The sequence below is a fragment of the Pseudonaja textilis genome, chromosome 3 (assembly GCF_049901715.1).
Source record: "Pseudonaja textilis isolate UNSWEBS1 chromosome 3, rPseTex1.2, whole genome shotgun sequence".
NCBI classification, from domain to species: Eukaryota; Metazoa; Chordata; class Lepidosauria; order Squamata; family Elapidae; genus Pseudonaja; species Pseudonaja textilis.
Window position 1 is genome coordinate 43,322,155 of NC_141992.1, and position 15,273 is coordinate 43,337,427.

At 39.9% G+C, this 15,273-nt stretch overlaps 1 protein-coding gene across 5 annotated transcripts in view; it reads right to left on the bottom strand.

The window, feature by feature from the left end:
- Positions 1 to 15,273, bottom strand: part of RASSF5 (Ras association domain family member 5) — a 78,106-nt gene that overhangs the window by 31,399 nt on the left and 31,434 nt on the right. For 2 of the 5 annotated variants that reach the window (XM_026715652.2, XM_026715651.2), the window contains exon 2: positions 12,632 to 12,753. In XM_026715652.2, the coding sequence (XP_026571437.1) occupies positions 12,632 to 12,753 (122 nt within the window). Of the gene's footprint in view, positions 1 to 3,041; positions 3,641 to 8,155; positions 8,228 to 12,631; positions 12,754 to 15,273 lie in introns of those variants that run through there. The other 3 variants (XM_087929388.1, XM_026715653.2, XM_087929389.1) reach the window with 2 other exon arrangements.

The window sequence follows — 15,273 nt, forward strand, 5'->3', positions numbered from 1 at the left end:
AGAACAAAATATACAGTGTGGTAGAAATGCATGCTGTATGCTACATAAACAATTAAGACATTAATATACATATTAAACTACTTATTCTAAAGACTCTTTTATTTTTAAAATGGCAACAGATAAACTATATTATAATTCTAAACTACAACAGCACTGTAGACTGGACAACAATGAATCCAAACAGTAGGAAAATTAAGAGTATCATGGATGCCGTAATCTGCATCCAGAAATTGCACCAAAATCACTGGGCAAAAAAGGTACCAGCAACATTAAGCTTTACATTATTATTAGAAATTATGAATCTGAACTACCCATTTCACAATTGAAGTTTTTGACAGAGAAGTTTGGTGGGGAAATGGGAATCCAAATAATTTTCTTCAAATACTGAATAAACAGATCGCTGTCTTTTCTTGAACTAAAAGCAAGAAAACATAAATGGGAATAAAAATAAAGGTAGAAAGAAGTTCACTATGCAAATAATGTGTTCCTTTTATATAAAGATGTTATGATTTTTCTTCCATTGCAAAGAAACTTGATTTCCCTCTAAATGCATCTCCCTTCCCTTCCCTTCTAATAAGCTTAGATGGCTTGGTGAACCAAAAACCATAGATACGATTTTTTTCCTATTCAACTGATTTCTTCTTTCCATGATTTGAAGTATCAGTCCTAACAATATCTGGTTAGCATGTCAGAACATGAAGGAGGATCTTCTTTCAGAAGGGAAATGGCTGCTTCAGGCTGAGTGCCTATTTACTTCCTTTAAAAAAAAGAACGATTGGGCTATGTTCACTTTTCCATTCGGAAGGGCAACTATAAATTGCTCAAAGAAAACTAACAGTGTCTTGGAACAATTGCATAAATTGTTTTAAAAATCTCTTGCAGCACACACATGTATAAATAATTGCAAATACTCTTAAAACAGTTTACACAACTTCTTTAGGATAAATATCACAAGAGTGGATAATATCTGACATTTACGTTCATTCTAGGACTCTGAGAATGAAAGCCTTGGACAGGTAAAGATCAGGTGTTATTTTTAAAATTATTTAATTGTTTTGATTCAGCCATAAGTTATTTCTGAAAATAATCCCCCAAGAGCTCAAAAACAAAATTTAAATTTATTTTATTCATGTTGAAATTGTTATTATCCATCCAATACACTGAAATCCACACATTTTTCATCACTGCTAGTAAGTTCAATTTTTTAACATTAAAAATTGAACTCGGGTAGAAATAAATTGATTTTAGGTCAAGTATTACAAACGTAAACGCAACAAGTAAGATTATCCTGCTTGCTGTCTTGTAGATATCTTTCATAATTCTCAACCCTAGTTAACAGGAGACCATCACGTTGTGCAGTACATTGGCGTCAAAGAATGAGTCACAATGTATTATCACATAATTTATTAGCTAGGATGTATTTATCATTATCTTGATAATCACTCATCTAGTGAGAACTCAGGCTAGGGTATACAACAGGGTTTTATCCTCAAAACAACCTCATGAGGAAGGTTAGGCTAAGAGACATTGGTTGACCCCAACTTTGAGCAGGAAATTGGACATTGCCTTGTCAGAATCCTACATGACATTGGAAAGATATGCTAGGCGTATCTTGATGACCCTGATCTTCTTTTATGTCCCTTAATAGCCTACAAGTAGGGTTGGGCTGCTGGGCATTCACAGGGGTTCGAGAAAGCCCCTAGCTAAGATTCTGTGCAGTTTAGAGAACTTCCAAATCCCACTCCTGGCTGGCCCCACCTACCCCTCCCCTCCCAGGAGTCCCCACATGGCCCGTTTGGGATGTAGGTAAGTGCAGGGTGTGTATGGAAGCTCAGGGAGGGTGAAAATGGGCCTCCCAGAAGTTTGGGAAGGCCGGAAATGGACCTGTTTCTGGCTTCCAGAGAGCCTCCAGAGCCCGGGGAGACCATTTCCGCTCTCCCGGAGACTTGAGGTGAATATATGGAGCCCGGGGAGGGCAAAAACGCCCCCTCATGGTGCAGGAGGCTGACTAGGCCACACCCACCATGGCCATACTCACCCAGCAACCAGGCAGACATTTCTAAAATTTTTGAAGCCCATCCCTGCCCACAAGGTGTCAATCTGTTCATTGTTCAAAATTGCCTTTAAGATTACCAACCCTATGGTAAGAATTCATCTTCATAGAGAACACTATACTATACTTCCCAATAATGGTAACCCACACTTCTAGAGAATTCCAGGCACACAGATCTTTAAATAAATAATGCCATTTCTCAGTTGCGTCATGTCATCAGAAGCATGAAATTAAGCTAGTTATGCTTAACCTGTTAATAACCCTGAGAGAGGGACAGAGAGAGAAAGAGAATGTTCTTTTGGCATTCTCCTTAAATGAATCTATTTTCTCCAAGCTTTTATTTAGCTAAAAAAAAGGTACTACAAATATTCTGTGCATTACAACAAATAAAAAGCAAGATGTTTAGTTTTTTTATGTGCTCCAATCTTATATCAATGACTATAAAAGCTCTGCAAAACTGGTGGCAGAAATAAGGTTTTTTGATATATCATATTATATACAGAATATTATCCTCATCTATAAGAACCATCACATCTGAATATGTGAATTAGTCTACCGCCTTTCTTTTAAATCCATGGCATTGACTATCCATGCGAGTGGGAAAATATCCAAGATATGTTGGAGAAGGAACACACAAATATATCATTAGACTCAATTTATCAAGATCACATTTCAATTGTCATTCATTTATTTAACAACAAACCACAGACAAGTTTTTGTAAAGTTAGATTTGCAGAAATATTATATATAAAGAGCAAGCACAGCATTTCAATCAGGTAACTTTGACAACCAGAGAATATCATACCAGTAGCAAAATCAAACATTGGACAAATATGAGACTTAATGTCTTAATCTCATTACAATTGCTTTCATCACCCTTTGCAAAAGAACCCCAATCAAAGAATCCTAAGCAGTCAACTGATTTCGATAAGCTGACATCTAAAGATAGAGATTTGCTACTGAAGTTTAAACACTGCAGTCTTGTTACCTTTGCAGCAAGTTTGTTCTGGGGATTCCTAAACAAGGTGGTTTTGGCGGTAAAAAAACACTCCTCCAAGTCGTCATCCAAACTACAGTAGCCACTACTCATGCTGTTATGGACAGTCATCTGAGGAAGGGTGCCGAGATCTTCAGAACATGTCAACTCCAGGAAGCCAGACAGCCAGGTACCTCCGAGTCTCAGCTCACTGCAGCAACAGTGCAGTTTCTCAATCGAGTTCCTGTGCAATCAACAGTGAGCACAGTAGTTTCACCTCCTCCAGCTTCTACTTGCCATGCCTTGTAACAGTTTGTTCTCATCAGCAAATCAGATAATGGGGTTGGCTTTTTTCTTTCTTTCTTTTAATAAAGTAAGCAAGCAAGAGTGAAACAGAAAACTCTTGCTAGGAGAAACTTTCTTTTCCTCGACCACCAAGCTCCCTTGTTTGGCTGTTTTCCAGAAGCAAACTGGGCGCCAGGACCTAAGGGAATTTTCTTCTGCTCTTGACTCACAAACTTGCTCACCATCTGTGAGGCTTCGTTGGTCTCTCTGCAAGCCCAACTAAGCCTAATTGCGAGAGCAGTATCGCCTTCCTCTCCACCCCCACCCCCACTCTTTCCTGCTTCTTTTTCTCTTGAACCACTTCCTCTTGCAAGATTTCTGACACAGTTGTTAAAAGCATTGACAGTATCTCAGTTGATTTTGAGCGTCACAACTTGGGAAAGGAAGAAAGAGAGAAACAGAATTATACTACCAGGGGGAGGGAATAGACAGCTTCTTGCTCTCCTGTATCCATAGCAAACCTTGGGAGGGAGGGGCAGAGATGAGAGTTGCTGATTAAATATGCATTACTTGACTTATGCTCCCAGGTAAACATCCTAAGACAGGTTTAAGGCATTTCTGATTGTAGTGAAAAGCACTCCAAAATTATATGTATTCATTCTCTGCTCAGCACCTATTTTAAGAAGTTCTTAAGAGAGAGATTGGGGGGTGGGGAGGGGGAGAGAGAGGGAGAAAAACTAGTGGGGAAGGAGTATTGCAGAATATTGATGAGATTCCACAAGGACTTCCAGAGAATTTTCTAAAGTTGGGCCTCTACTGGAGATGGTCTGTGACACCTGTTGTGATAAGCAACCTTGTATATTTCCTTCTTCATATATTGCAATATATCTGACAGACATACATGGTAAAACGAAAGAAAGAAAAACAGATTCCCTAGCAACATTTCTATGCAGGAACCCATCTGTATTCTGTGCTAATTTTAGAACAGTCAGAAAGATTTTTTTCAGCATTCTTTGCTCCAAGAAGGGACTGCTTTTATCATAACCTTAGTAATCATCATCCATCAGAGGTTTTTTAAAAATTATTTGTCAACAACTGTTATATTAGAAGCACTTTGCCACAATAATTTCAACGTTAGTCAAAAAGCCCAGAATATGTTTTTGTAATTTCCTTTGATTCCTCTAGGTTTAAGACTGAAATGCTGATCTTGGCTACCTTCTTCCAGTTTCTAGGTTCCAAGCTATCTTTCTCCAAGAATACTAATATTTGCTTGGAAAGAAAGTGCTCTTCAAACAATTTTCTTTGCTACAACTTGTCCAATGCCTTGCTTGCAGAAGTGCATTTTAAAATCTGTTCAACTCCATAGATTTTATTCTCACAACCTGTTTCCTTTCTGTACATTACCTTGCACATCTGAACCTGCTAAATTAACTATAGCTAAGGCACATGTGCTTTTTAAAATAATATTTGTATTCCCTGCCAAAGAATAATAAAGTTTTAAAGCTGCAAGATTAGCAACTTTGGTTGGTTTGAGCACTATACTATGATAACTGATTTACTTGTGGTACAGTATACAAATATGATACAGGGACTTTTAAAAAATTAACATTCAAATGAAACCAGATTTCATTATCCATTATATCCAACATATATTGTCAGTCAGAAAAGACACAAGGGAGATTGGTTTTATTTGTGGTAAGTACAGCAAGGCTACTTACCTTATGAAAAAGATGGGAAAATTAAAAAAAACTACCTAAAATGGACATTGGACTAACAATGACAAAACTAACAGAAATGGCAAAAATGCTCTTTTTGATCAGGGATAAAACTACAAGTACTTTCTTAAAAGATTGGAAGTTCTTCATCGACTTTTTGCTGAGAATAAAGTCAACAAAAATGACTTGATGATTTATGCATTTGCTGATTGAAAAAGGCTGAATATGGGAAGAAGTGAACTATATAATATAACCTTGATGGGAACATATTCTTCATATTATTGTCTAGAGTAGGCTTGTCCAACCCGCAGCCCACGGGCCGCATGCGGCCCAGGTCGCCTTGTAATGCGGCCCAGTGCCCACCCCAACCTTCGTGCCAGAGCCAGCGAGGAGGAGGAGGAGGAGAGGCAGGCGTGAGGCAGGGCGAGGCGAGTGCCAGGCCAAGCAGCAAGAGAGAAGGCGGGCGCCGTCTGCCCCCGCCACTGCCGCCCCCGCCGCTGCCGCTGCTGCCCCCACCGCCGCCGCTTCTTCCCCCGCCGCCGCCACTTCTGCCCCGCCACTTCTTCCCCCGCTGCTGCCGCCGCTTCTGCCCCCGCCGCTGCCGCTGCTGCCCCCACCACCGCCGCTTCTTCCCCCGCTGCCGCCACCGCTTCTGCCCTCGCCGCTTCTTCCCCCGCTGCTGCCGCCGCAGAAGTGGCGGCGGGGGCGGGGGAAGAAGCGGCAGCTGGCAGGGGAAGAAGCGGAGGGGGCAGAAGCAGCAGCGGGGCGGGGCAGTGGCGGCGGGGGCGCGGGGGCAGAAGCAGCAGCAGCAGCGGGGGCAGAAGCGGCGGTGGCGGCGGCGGGGGAAGAAGCAACTGGGGCAGAAGCGGCGGCGGGGCAGAAGCGGCAGCAGGGGCAGCGGCGGCGGGGGCAGAAGCAGCAGCGGGGGCAGAAGCGGCGGCGGCGGCAGAAGCGGCGGCAGGGGCAGCGGCGGCAGGGGCGGCGGGGGCAGAAGCAGCAGCGGTGGCGGGGGAAGGCTTCTGCCCCCGCCGCTGCTGCTGCTTCTGCCTTCCAGTCCTGCCTCATCCAGCCGGGCCATTTGCAGGAGGAGAGGTAGGCGTGAGGCGGGTGAGCTTCCCCGCCCACTCCCCGCAAAATTTGGCTGGAAAATAAACTGTGATAAAAAAACTGTGATAAAAAAACATGATAAAAATAAATAATTAATAATAAATAATTAATAATAAATAATAAAAACATCTCACTAACTTCATTTCCAAATAAATTTAATATGTTAACTATGTTTCCTATGGTTTTTTGGGATGATCAGGTATCGTTACTGTTATTTTATTTTATGTGCGGCCCAAACCAAATTTTCATCTTCTAATGTGGCCCAGGGAAGGTGAAAGGTTGGACACCCCTGGTCTAGAGCAATAGATAAGCATCCAGCTTATTCAGGACTCCCAGGTTTGCAACAGAGTTGGAAAGGAGATCTTCTAGCTAGTCCAACCTTCTGCTCAGGAAACCCTATACCATTTCAGACAAATGGTTGTCCAATCTCTTTTTTAAAACTTCCATTATTTTTATTTAGTTCCCAATCCTTAGGAATAATCCCAAGGTGCTTTTTCAAAAGGCAACTGGACTTTGTTTAGGAAAAACTTTGGGACAAGCATGATCTGGATGACTGAGAATCCCCATAGATCTTGGGAATAATAAGCCTTCCCAACCAGGTGGCCTCCAAATCTGGAGAATGAGAGCTCCCAGAATTCCCTATCAGCAAGACCAGTATTAAGAGACAAAGCCATCCCAGAAAGGGGTGGGTGCGTAACTGAAGGGACTGACAGAAGCATCATTGAATTGCAAGTTCTACCATTTTTGTGCACTCATCATGATATTATATGAACTGAGTGCAATGGAATGATGCTGCTTTTGTTATTCTGACAAAATCACTGGATTCCACAGTCACATCTATCTGGAGGTTGGGAAAGAATATATCATGTGTGCTTCATAATATTCACAGCTTCAGAATCAATTCATCTCTTTATAAGGCTTTGATAAGTTTAATAACTCTGACTGGCATAATAATTTTTTAAAATGCCAATGAATATACATACCTGAAAGACCAAATCTACTCATTAAAACTACTTACACTCCTGCTCTGATAGTTCCTTACCCAAATTGCAATGACTTTTGAGATTTTCAAATTTATTCATCCCTAGAATTGTAGCCAAAACAGGTTTTGTTTTGGTAAATATTGAACCAATAAACACATTTTTTTCCGTCCGAAAGAAAGTTGACAGTGACAACATAACTTTAAAACTAAACAACAACCCAAAAAAACTGGACAGAGGAAGATGTATAATCTACAGTAAAACAAAGTTTATCAGCAGGATAAGGCTATATTTTTACCTTGCCAGACACCTAAATATTTTAAAAATTAGCATGGAAGAAAAGGGTGGGACTCAAAACAGTGTTTCTTTCTTCACTGAGTAACATTTGATTAAAACTGTTTGTGGATAGAAAGATGAACAAGTAACAGTCTTCTTCTAAGCAAACTTTACTACATGACACTAGTGATTTTTATCAGTTCACTTCATGATTTTATACACTAAAATCTTGATGTAGCTAGGTTTGCCTTAATGTGCATTATCATATCTCAAACATTTATGCTTAAATTGCCACCATCTATGTTATTTCCAAAAAAACATAATCACATTTAAACTTGCATTATGAATTTAAGATTAATTTACAATAATAACTTGTGTAACTTTATCATGTAAAATGTAGAGTCATTATCCTCCAAAACTATAAATAGCAGCTAAGAACCATACTTTCAAATGTATTTTGATGCCTGCCATTGAACAAGGCTATTTACAAAATCTAAATCCTTGAAAACTTTGATTTGATAGACATAAAAAAAAATCTCAAAGAAAGTATGGCAGAGGTGATCATCTCACTGCCCCACTGGTTAATCTAAATCATTATTGTATTCCTCTAAAAAGCATTAAAAAACATGCAGCACATAACCTTTGCACACTTATGCCAAGTGGCAATCAAAAATTACAGCATGTTTTCTAGTTATCAGCACCTTTGGACCAGTTTAATCTCTTACTAAGTGGCAGATTTCAACAGTCATAGTTACATAAATACCTAGATTGAGTCGTATGATAAATGTATTTTCCTCCAACAAGATGCAGCAGTCCTATTCATCTCATAATTCAGGTGACAGAAAAGGTGTTCCAAGTTTACTACAATTTTGCAAGTACGAAAAAACCTGTCTGCCTGCTTTTTTTGAGCACTGCCCAATAATCTTCGTTCCAGCATAATACTATCCTTAGTGAGCATGTGCTCTCAATTAAATTAATTTGCCTTTCAGCTCCCCCAAGTGCTATTGATGGGTAAAACATTTAGTTATACAGGTGTCTGTATCCTGACTGTCAGGTTGGGAAGAAGGAAGGGTTCATGCACAGAAGCTAAATCCACTATAATTGTAGAAACTCTTAAAACATTGCTAGAAATAACTGCCTCCAAGTAACTCCTCAACAGAAGCTTAATCAAAAACAAGCTAGCAGACTATCAAAAACAGACCATCAAGGTAATTCACAGCACCATTACATTTAATAAAAATTACAATTTCTGAATAGTAGCTTTCTAGATTAAATGGTTTACTCTTCAAATCAGCTAAATATAAATTATATAAGATACATAAACTCGTACAGCATCAGAAATTGATTCAGTCTTGTTATCGCAAGTTCATTTTCACAAAACACTGAGGAAGAAAGGTCTCCCTGTCATTGGATCAATGTTGCTTAAACCTATAGGAATTATTCTGACTGAAAAAAATTACTTACTCCTTTTGAAAGGCCTTATAAAACAGCTTACAATAAATGTATTTGAACTTGATCATTTTTTTAGTTTCACTGACAACATTTTTCCAGTGAATAATATTTTTTCATATAAATACTCTGGAGAGATTGTGCTTTAATGTTTAACATATTTATTTTTCCTAAAGATCATATATGTATAGCCCAAAGTATTTTTGGGTGGGAGTGAAAGCTGCAATTTGTTTTTTGTGCTTGGTTCATTTCTTTTTTAACTTTGAACTTCAATAATGTTTGTTCAAGTTTTACAAACATTATTCTACAGTGTCTACTTTTTCTTTAAAAGAAAAAAATGTGGGGTCTTTTAGAAAAAGGTAAATAATACTACAAGAACAGTAATTAAGATTAAAACAAAAGAACCTAAAATTTTTAGTATATCTTGGGGTGAGCTTATACTATATATAAAGTTACCATCAAACACCCAAACCTGTCGAGGGTTGCATTCCCTTAGAACAGCGGTCTCTAACTTTGGCCACTTTAAGCCTGGCAGACTTCAACTCTCAGAATTCCCCAGCCAGCTCTGCTTTCTGAGAGTTGAAGTCTGCCAGGCTTAAAGTTGCCATGGTTGGAGACCCTCGTGTGATATTCAAGTCAGATAAATCTTGAAGTCTACATATAATAAAGTTACTGGGGTTGAGAAACATTTCCGTAGACATTGTTGGTGTAAAAAGGCGGCCTGAAGAGGGAAGAAGAAGTAAAACAAAAGTATCTTTTTCTTTGTCTTTCTACTGCAACCTTTCCTCTCCAGGCTTTTCCCCAACATACTTTTCTTACTAGAAAGATTTTGAAGTAATCTTCTGTTATTGTTGTTGTTGTTGTTGTTGTTGTTGTTATATCAAAAGCCACATGTTCCTTTTCAGATAGAACTTGCCTTGCCTTGTCCTAACCAAAGCTATTGATAATCACAGATAATGTGATATGGGTTTTTTTGTAAGACAAAAGGGAGGGGTTTTCCCCTAGTTACAAATATTTCCCTGCACAAAATCTATTGAAAAGAATAAATGTACCATAGAAAACAACCATAAATTTAGAACATACAGAGAAACAAAGGGTTAACACTTTTAATACTCAATGTGAAAGAGTAAAACCTCCAATATTTTCAAATTGATAACTGATTAAAAAGTGTTACAGGAAATTCAGCATTTCCCATGATGCAAAAAATCAATTTCTCTACTAAATTTGTCTCCAATCCAATGGAAAAACAAAAACAGAACACTCTGTTCAACCCCAGAAATCAAAAGAAGAAGCAGGCTTTTCAAAACCTATTTATTTTTCTTTTGTTATGAAAAAAAGAAAAAGTCTTGTAGCCTTTTAAAGACATTTTTCCTGGTATAATCTTTTATGATCAGATGAAATACATTTGAATCTTCTATGGCAAGGCTCTTTATTTTTCCTTGTATCTCTTAAATTTTCAGTTTCTGTTACTGAATGATCACTTTGAGTAGCATATTAGTGGGACATGGCGTTAAATGAAATATACAGACATGCATACATATTTCCAGAAAACAAATAATTTTACTACGGAAGCCTCCTGCTAACATCAGGTTGAAACAACTTGGCTTTTAAAATTTTGCAATAAGGATCAACAGAGGGGGTGCAGACCAACACAGGTAGTCCTCAGCTTACAACCACAATTGAGCCCAACATTTCTATTGCTAAACAAGACAGTTGTTAAGTGAGTTTTGCCCCATTTTACGACCTTCTTTGTCACTGCAATTAACTCAGTAACATAATTGTTAAGTGAATCTGACTTCCCCATTAACTTTGCTTGTCAGAAACTAGCAAAAGCTTATCATATGACCCCAGCATACTGCCACTGTCATAAATATATGTCATCTGCCAAGCATCCAAATTATGAACATGTGACTGTAGGAATGCTGCAATTGTCTTAAGTGTGAAAAACAGTCAAAAGTCACTTTTTTTCCAGTGCTGTTGTAACTTCAAATGCTCACTAAACAAATGGTTCCAAATTGAGGAGTACCTGTGCCAAAGATCAAGACTCAATAACTCTGTCTTGCAGAGATACTTCAGTCAAAGAAATACTGTACCGGAACAAGAGGGCTATGGCTACAAGATTGGTTGTAGTTCAGATGAAAATCATGAACATATTGAGACCAAAAAAAAAACAATTCATGGATCCAAATTCCAAAAATGGAGGTGTAAAGCAGACTAAAGTTATTGTCTAGAGTAGACAGCTTCCAACATCGCCCTCTTAAACTCTTGGCAATCAATGCCTCCCAGACCATTTCAGCACTCTTTCTTCCCTTACACACCTCTTTTCTGACCTGACTCCTGGCCCAACAAGCAACCCAGTGGTATTTGCCGGTTCTCCAAGCTACTCTGCTACCAGTTCTTCAGAACTGGTCAGAATCTGCTGAATACTACCTCTGTACGAGCCACCAAGAATCAACTTGGAGGCCGGCTATACTTAAAATCTAAAAATAATAATAAATTCTGACCGACTCCTCAGAGGAAAAGTTCAGGTCATGACCAAAAGCAGGATTGTAAAATACATCCTATTAATTTTGCCTCATTGTTGCAATGGTGACCAAACAATTCTTGATTTCACTTCCAACTTCTCTATGGAAGGTAATGCTTTAATATCACAGCAATAATCCCACTTTCTTTCATTTATATTAGTACAACATTTCTAAAATACCATCTCTATAGTACCTTGAGATGCTCTATGCATCTGTCTATTTTTTACAGGACAAGGGAGCATATTACCAGGAAAAAGTAATTTTCCTTTTATCTTCTAAGAATGCCTTTGGATGCTAATGTGGAACGCCTTGAGGCATACTTGAAAATTAAAATGCTGGTTGAAGTATTTTGCTTTGCAGGACATCAGCTTCTCTTGAAATTAAATATGGAAGGAATCTGGCAGGTGCCAAAGAAAATATCTATACGCTCTAATTGCTATCTCCTGACTTAGTCAAACATCTGTGTCTTACGTTCTTGTGACCAAAAAGATTTGTTTCTTGCTATTGGTTAGCAGCCACTGTTGAAGACATGATGACTCAGTTCCTGAAAAGATTACATGGTCATTATGAAGTAGAACCTCATGAATTTCAATTCCATAGCAGATCCTGGCAGCATTCAATAATTACCTGTCTATTCCTTGCATGATCAACTTGTGCCACTAAAATGTAAACTATTTGCCGTTGTACTTCACAACCACACAAAACCCCAGCTCCTTCCTTATCTTTTCTTTGATGTCTTCTCTTACATCAGTACTATTATCAAAATCTGCTGGTTCTGCACTAGAGATTACTAAATGTAGGCTACACATTAGCACAAAATGCCACTATTTTCATATGGTAAGATATATGAGCAGAGATACAAAACATAATCTTGTGAAAAGATACATGCCCACAATGGAAAAAATATATACTAGAGAATGTAATATCCATACTTGGGGATGAGGAGAAATTTCAGATCTGAGAACATTTAGAAATGAATAAAATAATAATTAGAAGTCAGCATGGGTTTGTTAAAAACAGATCATACCAAACCAATCTTATTTCATTCTTTGACAAACTGACTAAATTAGTAGACCAGCAAAGTTCTGTAGACAATAGTATATTTAGAGTTCAGCAAGGCATTTGACTAAGTAGATCACAACCTACCCTGACAAAATGTCATTACTCCTCTCACCCACACAAGTGATCTATTCCTGTATTATGTCTTAGCTTCCAGAAAAGACTCAGTTCTGTTCCTATCAAGGTGGAGGTGCTACAGGTCATACCTGGCAATAGTTCTGTGTTAAGGTATTTTCTGGTGAAGGTTTGTTGTGGGTCTCTCCTTCCCGTTGGCTGCAATCCAGCTGGATGAGTCTCCTGCATTCCTGATGACAGGTATATTTGCAGTCTAGGGAGGAAGAATGAAATGAACTGTAATTAAGATATGGAATAAATACTAAGCACCATTTTCCCCCAATATGTGCATTTTGCAGCACTGAAGCCACCGCAAAAGGTATAAACCAGTCTGAGAGATGGAGAATGATTAAATCCACAGGTTAAGCAAGCAGGATATCAGAAATCAAAAATGAAAAAGCAATAACAAATTGATGTCATTGATGAAAGTCTATCAACACTAAGACATAATTACAAAGAAAAAAAGTTAGTATCCTCTTCAAGGTTTGTTCAGCCACAGCTATCCATACTTTTACTGCATATATAAGATTGCACGCTGGTACCTATCCATATAATCAAACAACCCCCTGGAAAATAGCTCCCCAAAGCAATGTGTTGTAACTTCTTAAAACAATTGCATAATCATAGGCCTCATTTCACACAAAACATCAGATGAAATCTGAAATCTGTGCCTAGACTGTAGAATTGCATACTAAAGGTGAAGGAACTGCATGGCTGATATTTTTTTGCAGAAAGAAAAAAAATAACATTTGAGACTACAGTTTATTCTCACTACATGGAAGAGATTTTGTATAAACAGTCAAAAGATGAAGGTGTGGTCACATCTGTACCTAAACTGATTCAATCCAGAAAATACCTTTTATGTCATCTGTAATTTACTAGAAACAGATCACAAATCCCTGTAATGAAACCTGGAAATCATAATTCTGAGAAAAATTCTATGCTGCTCTTTCTGTTCAAACAGTGTGGAACAGCAAATGTTCAAGTGGTGAGGGAGCAATTTAGTCAAAGCACCTAAAATAACCTGATGGAATAAGATTTAATAAAGTAGACCCCTTATTCTCATAAATGAATAATCCATAGTATAAACATTTTATGTCAAAATCAATATTTATGCCATAAGTCTCTCTGTTGGGAAGCATTCTACTTAAGACCAACGTCGTTATTGTTGTGTCCTGAGGACTCATGGAGTTCTCACTCAGGTCCACTCACTTGTGTGGGCGTTATTCCCCCATTCCCATTGGTCAGTTCTCCCCAGCAGCCAGCTATAAAAGCAGGCTGCGGGGTCCAACTGGCTGCTGATTGCTGCGAGCCAGTTCCAGGCTTGGCAAGCACGGTCAGCCCTTTATTTGTAAATAAAGTACTGTTGCACTCATGCTCTGGTTCAGCCTCTCATTGCTCAAACTTAACACTGGCGACGAGGATGGGATGGCTACCAGAAGCACCTTGCAACCGCTGAGTCACTAGCCACCGATCTACAGCCCAGAGAGAGCGATCGGCTGGTAACAAGGGAAACGCTGATCCGCAGCCAGAGAGAGCGGTCAGCTAGCGAAACGAGCGATCAAAAAGAGCAAACGCAGATCCGCAGCCAGAGAAAGCGGTCTGAGTCAAATAGTTAGAAGCGTCTGTAGCCGCTTGTTAGCCTCGCTACGGGGAAAGTGAAGCGCTGCGAGCCGCAGCCGCTCTGCATTTGGCGCGAAATTCAAACGGGTGTCATTTGAATTTCGAGCCAGTAGGAATCACAGCACAGCGCTGTAGAGAGTCACTAACGCCCACTTATTTTGGCGCGAATCAAGACACCTCCAACGGCTAGCAGCCAACGTGGTAACCCAGAGAGAGAGAAAGAGAGGGTAGCGAAAAAACCTCTCCAGAGCTGATATCACTAGTAACTCACGAGCGCCCGTTGTCCCAGAGAGATTTTTCCGCAGGTAGCCCAGCCATTCCAGCACCATGAGTTCCAACCCAGTGTTCCCGGCGTTTAAACCAGACGAAGAGAAGTGGGAATCGTATAAGAACCGCTTCAATCACTACATCGATGCGGTCGGCCTGTCGGATGCGGGAGAGCATTGGAAAAAATCCTATTTCCTAATCTACTGCGGAGCCACCGTTTACGATACCACTGCAGCACTCGTGGCGCCGAGAGAATTAAAAAACGTTCCGTGGTCCGAGTTGCTTGAGATCCTCACAAACCACTACGCTCCCAGGCCTTCACAAATCGCCAGGAGGTTCACGTTCCGAATGAGGAAGCAATCTAGTAAGGAGACCATCAACCAATATATGGCCGCCCTCAGAACAGCAGCCCTGCACTGCGGGTTTGGAACATACCTGGAGGACATGCTCCTCGATCAATTGGTTTGTGGGATCAAGGATCTCAACCTACAGAGGCGACTGCTAGCTAAAAAGACCTCAACCTCGCGCGCAAGCGGTAGAGGAGGCCCTAGCAGCCGAGCTAGCTACGAACTCAGCCACCGAAATTCAGGGCCCAAGCGCCAAGCTAGCAGCGTTCCCAGTCCATTCCGAAGAGGTGGAAGCGGAGGAAGGCCACAACAATGAGAACGATGTCCATCGCCTCACCAATGACAGACGGTCGCAGGTAGGGGCCAAACAAGAATACACCGTCCACCCAAGCACATCACCCTGTGCCTAGCCTGTGGGGATCACATCAAAGGGCCACCTGCAAGTTTAAAGGAGCCGTTTGCAACAACTGCCATAAGAGGGGCACATTGCGAGAGTC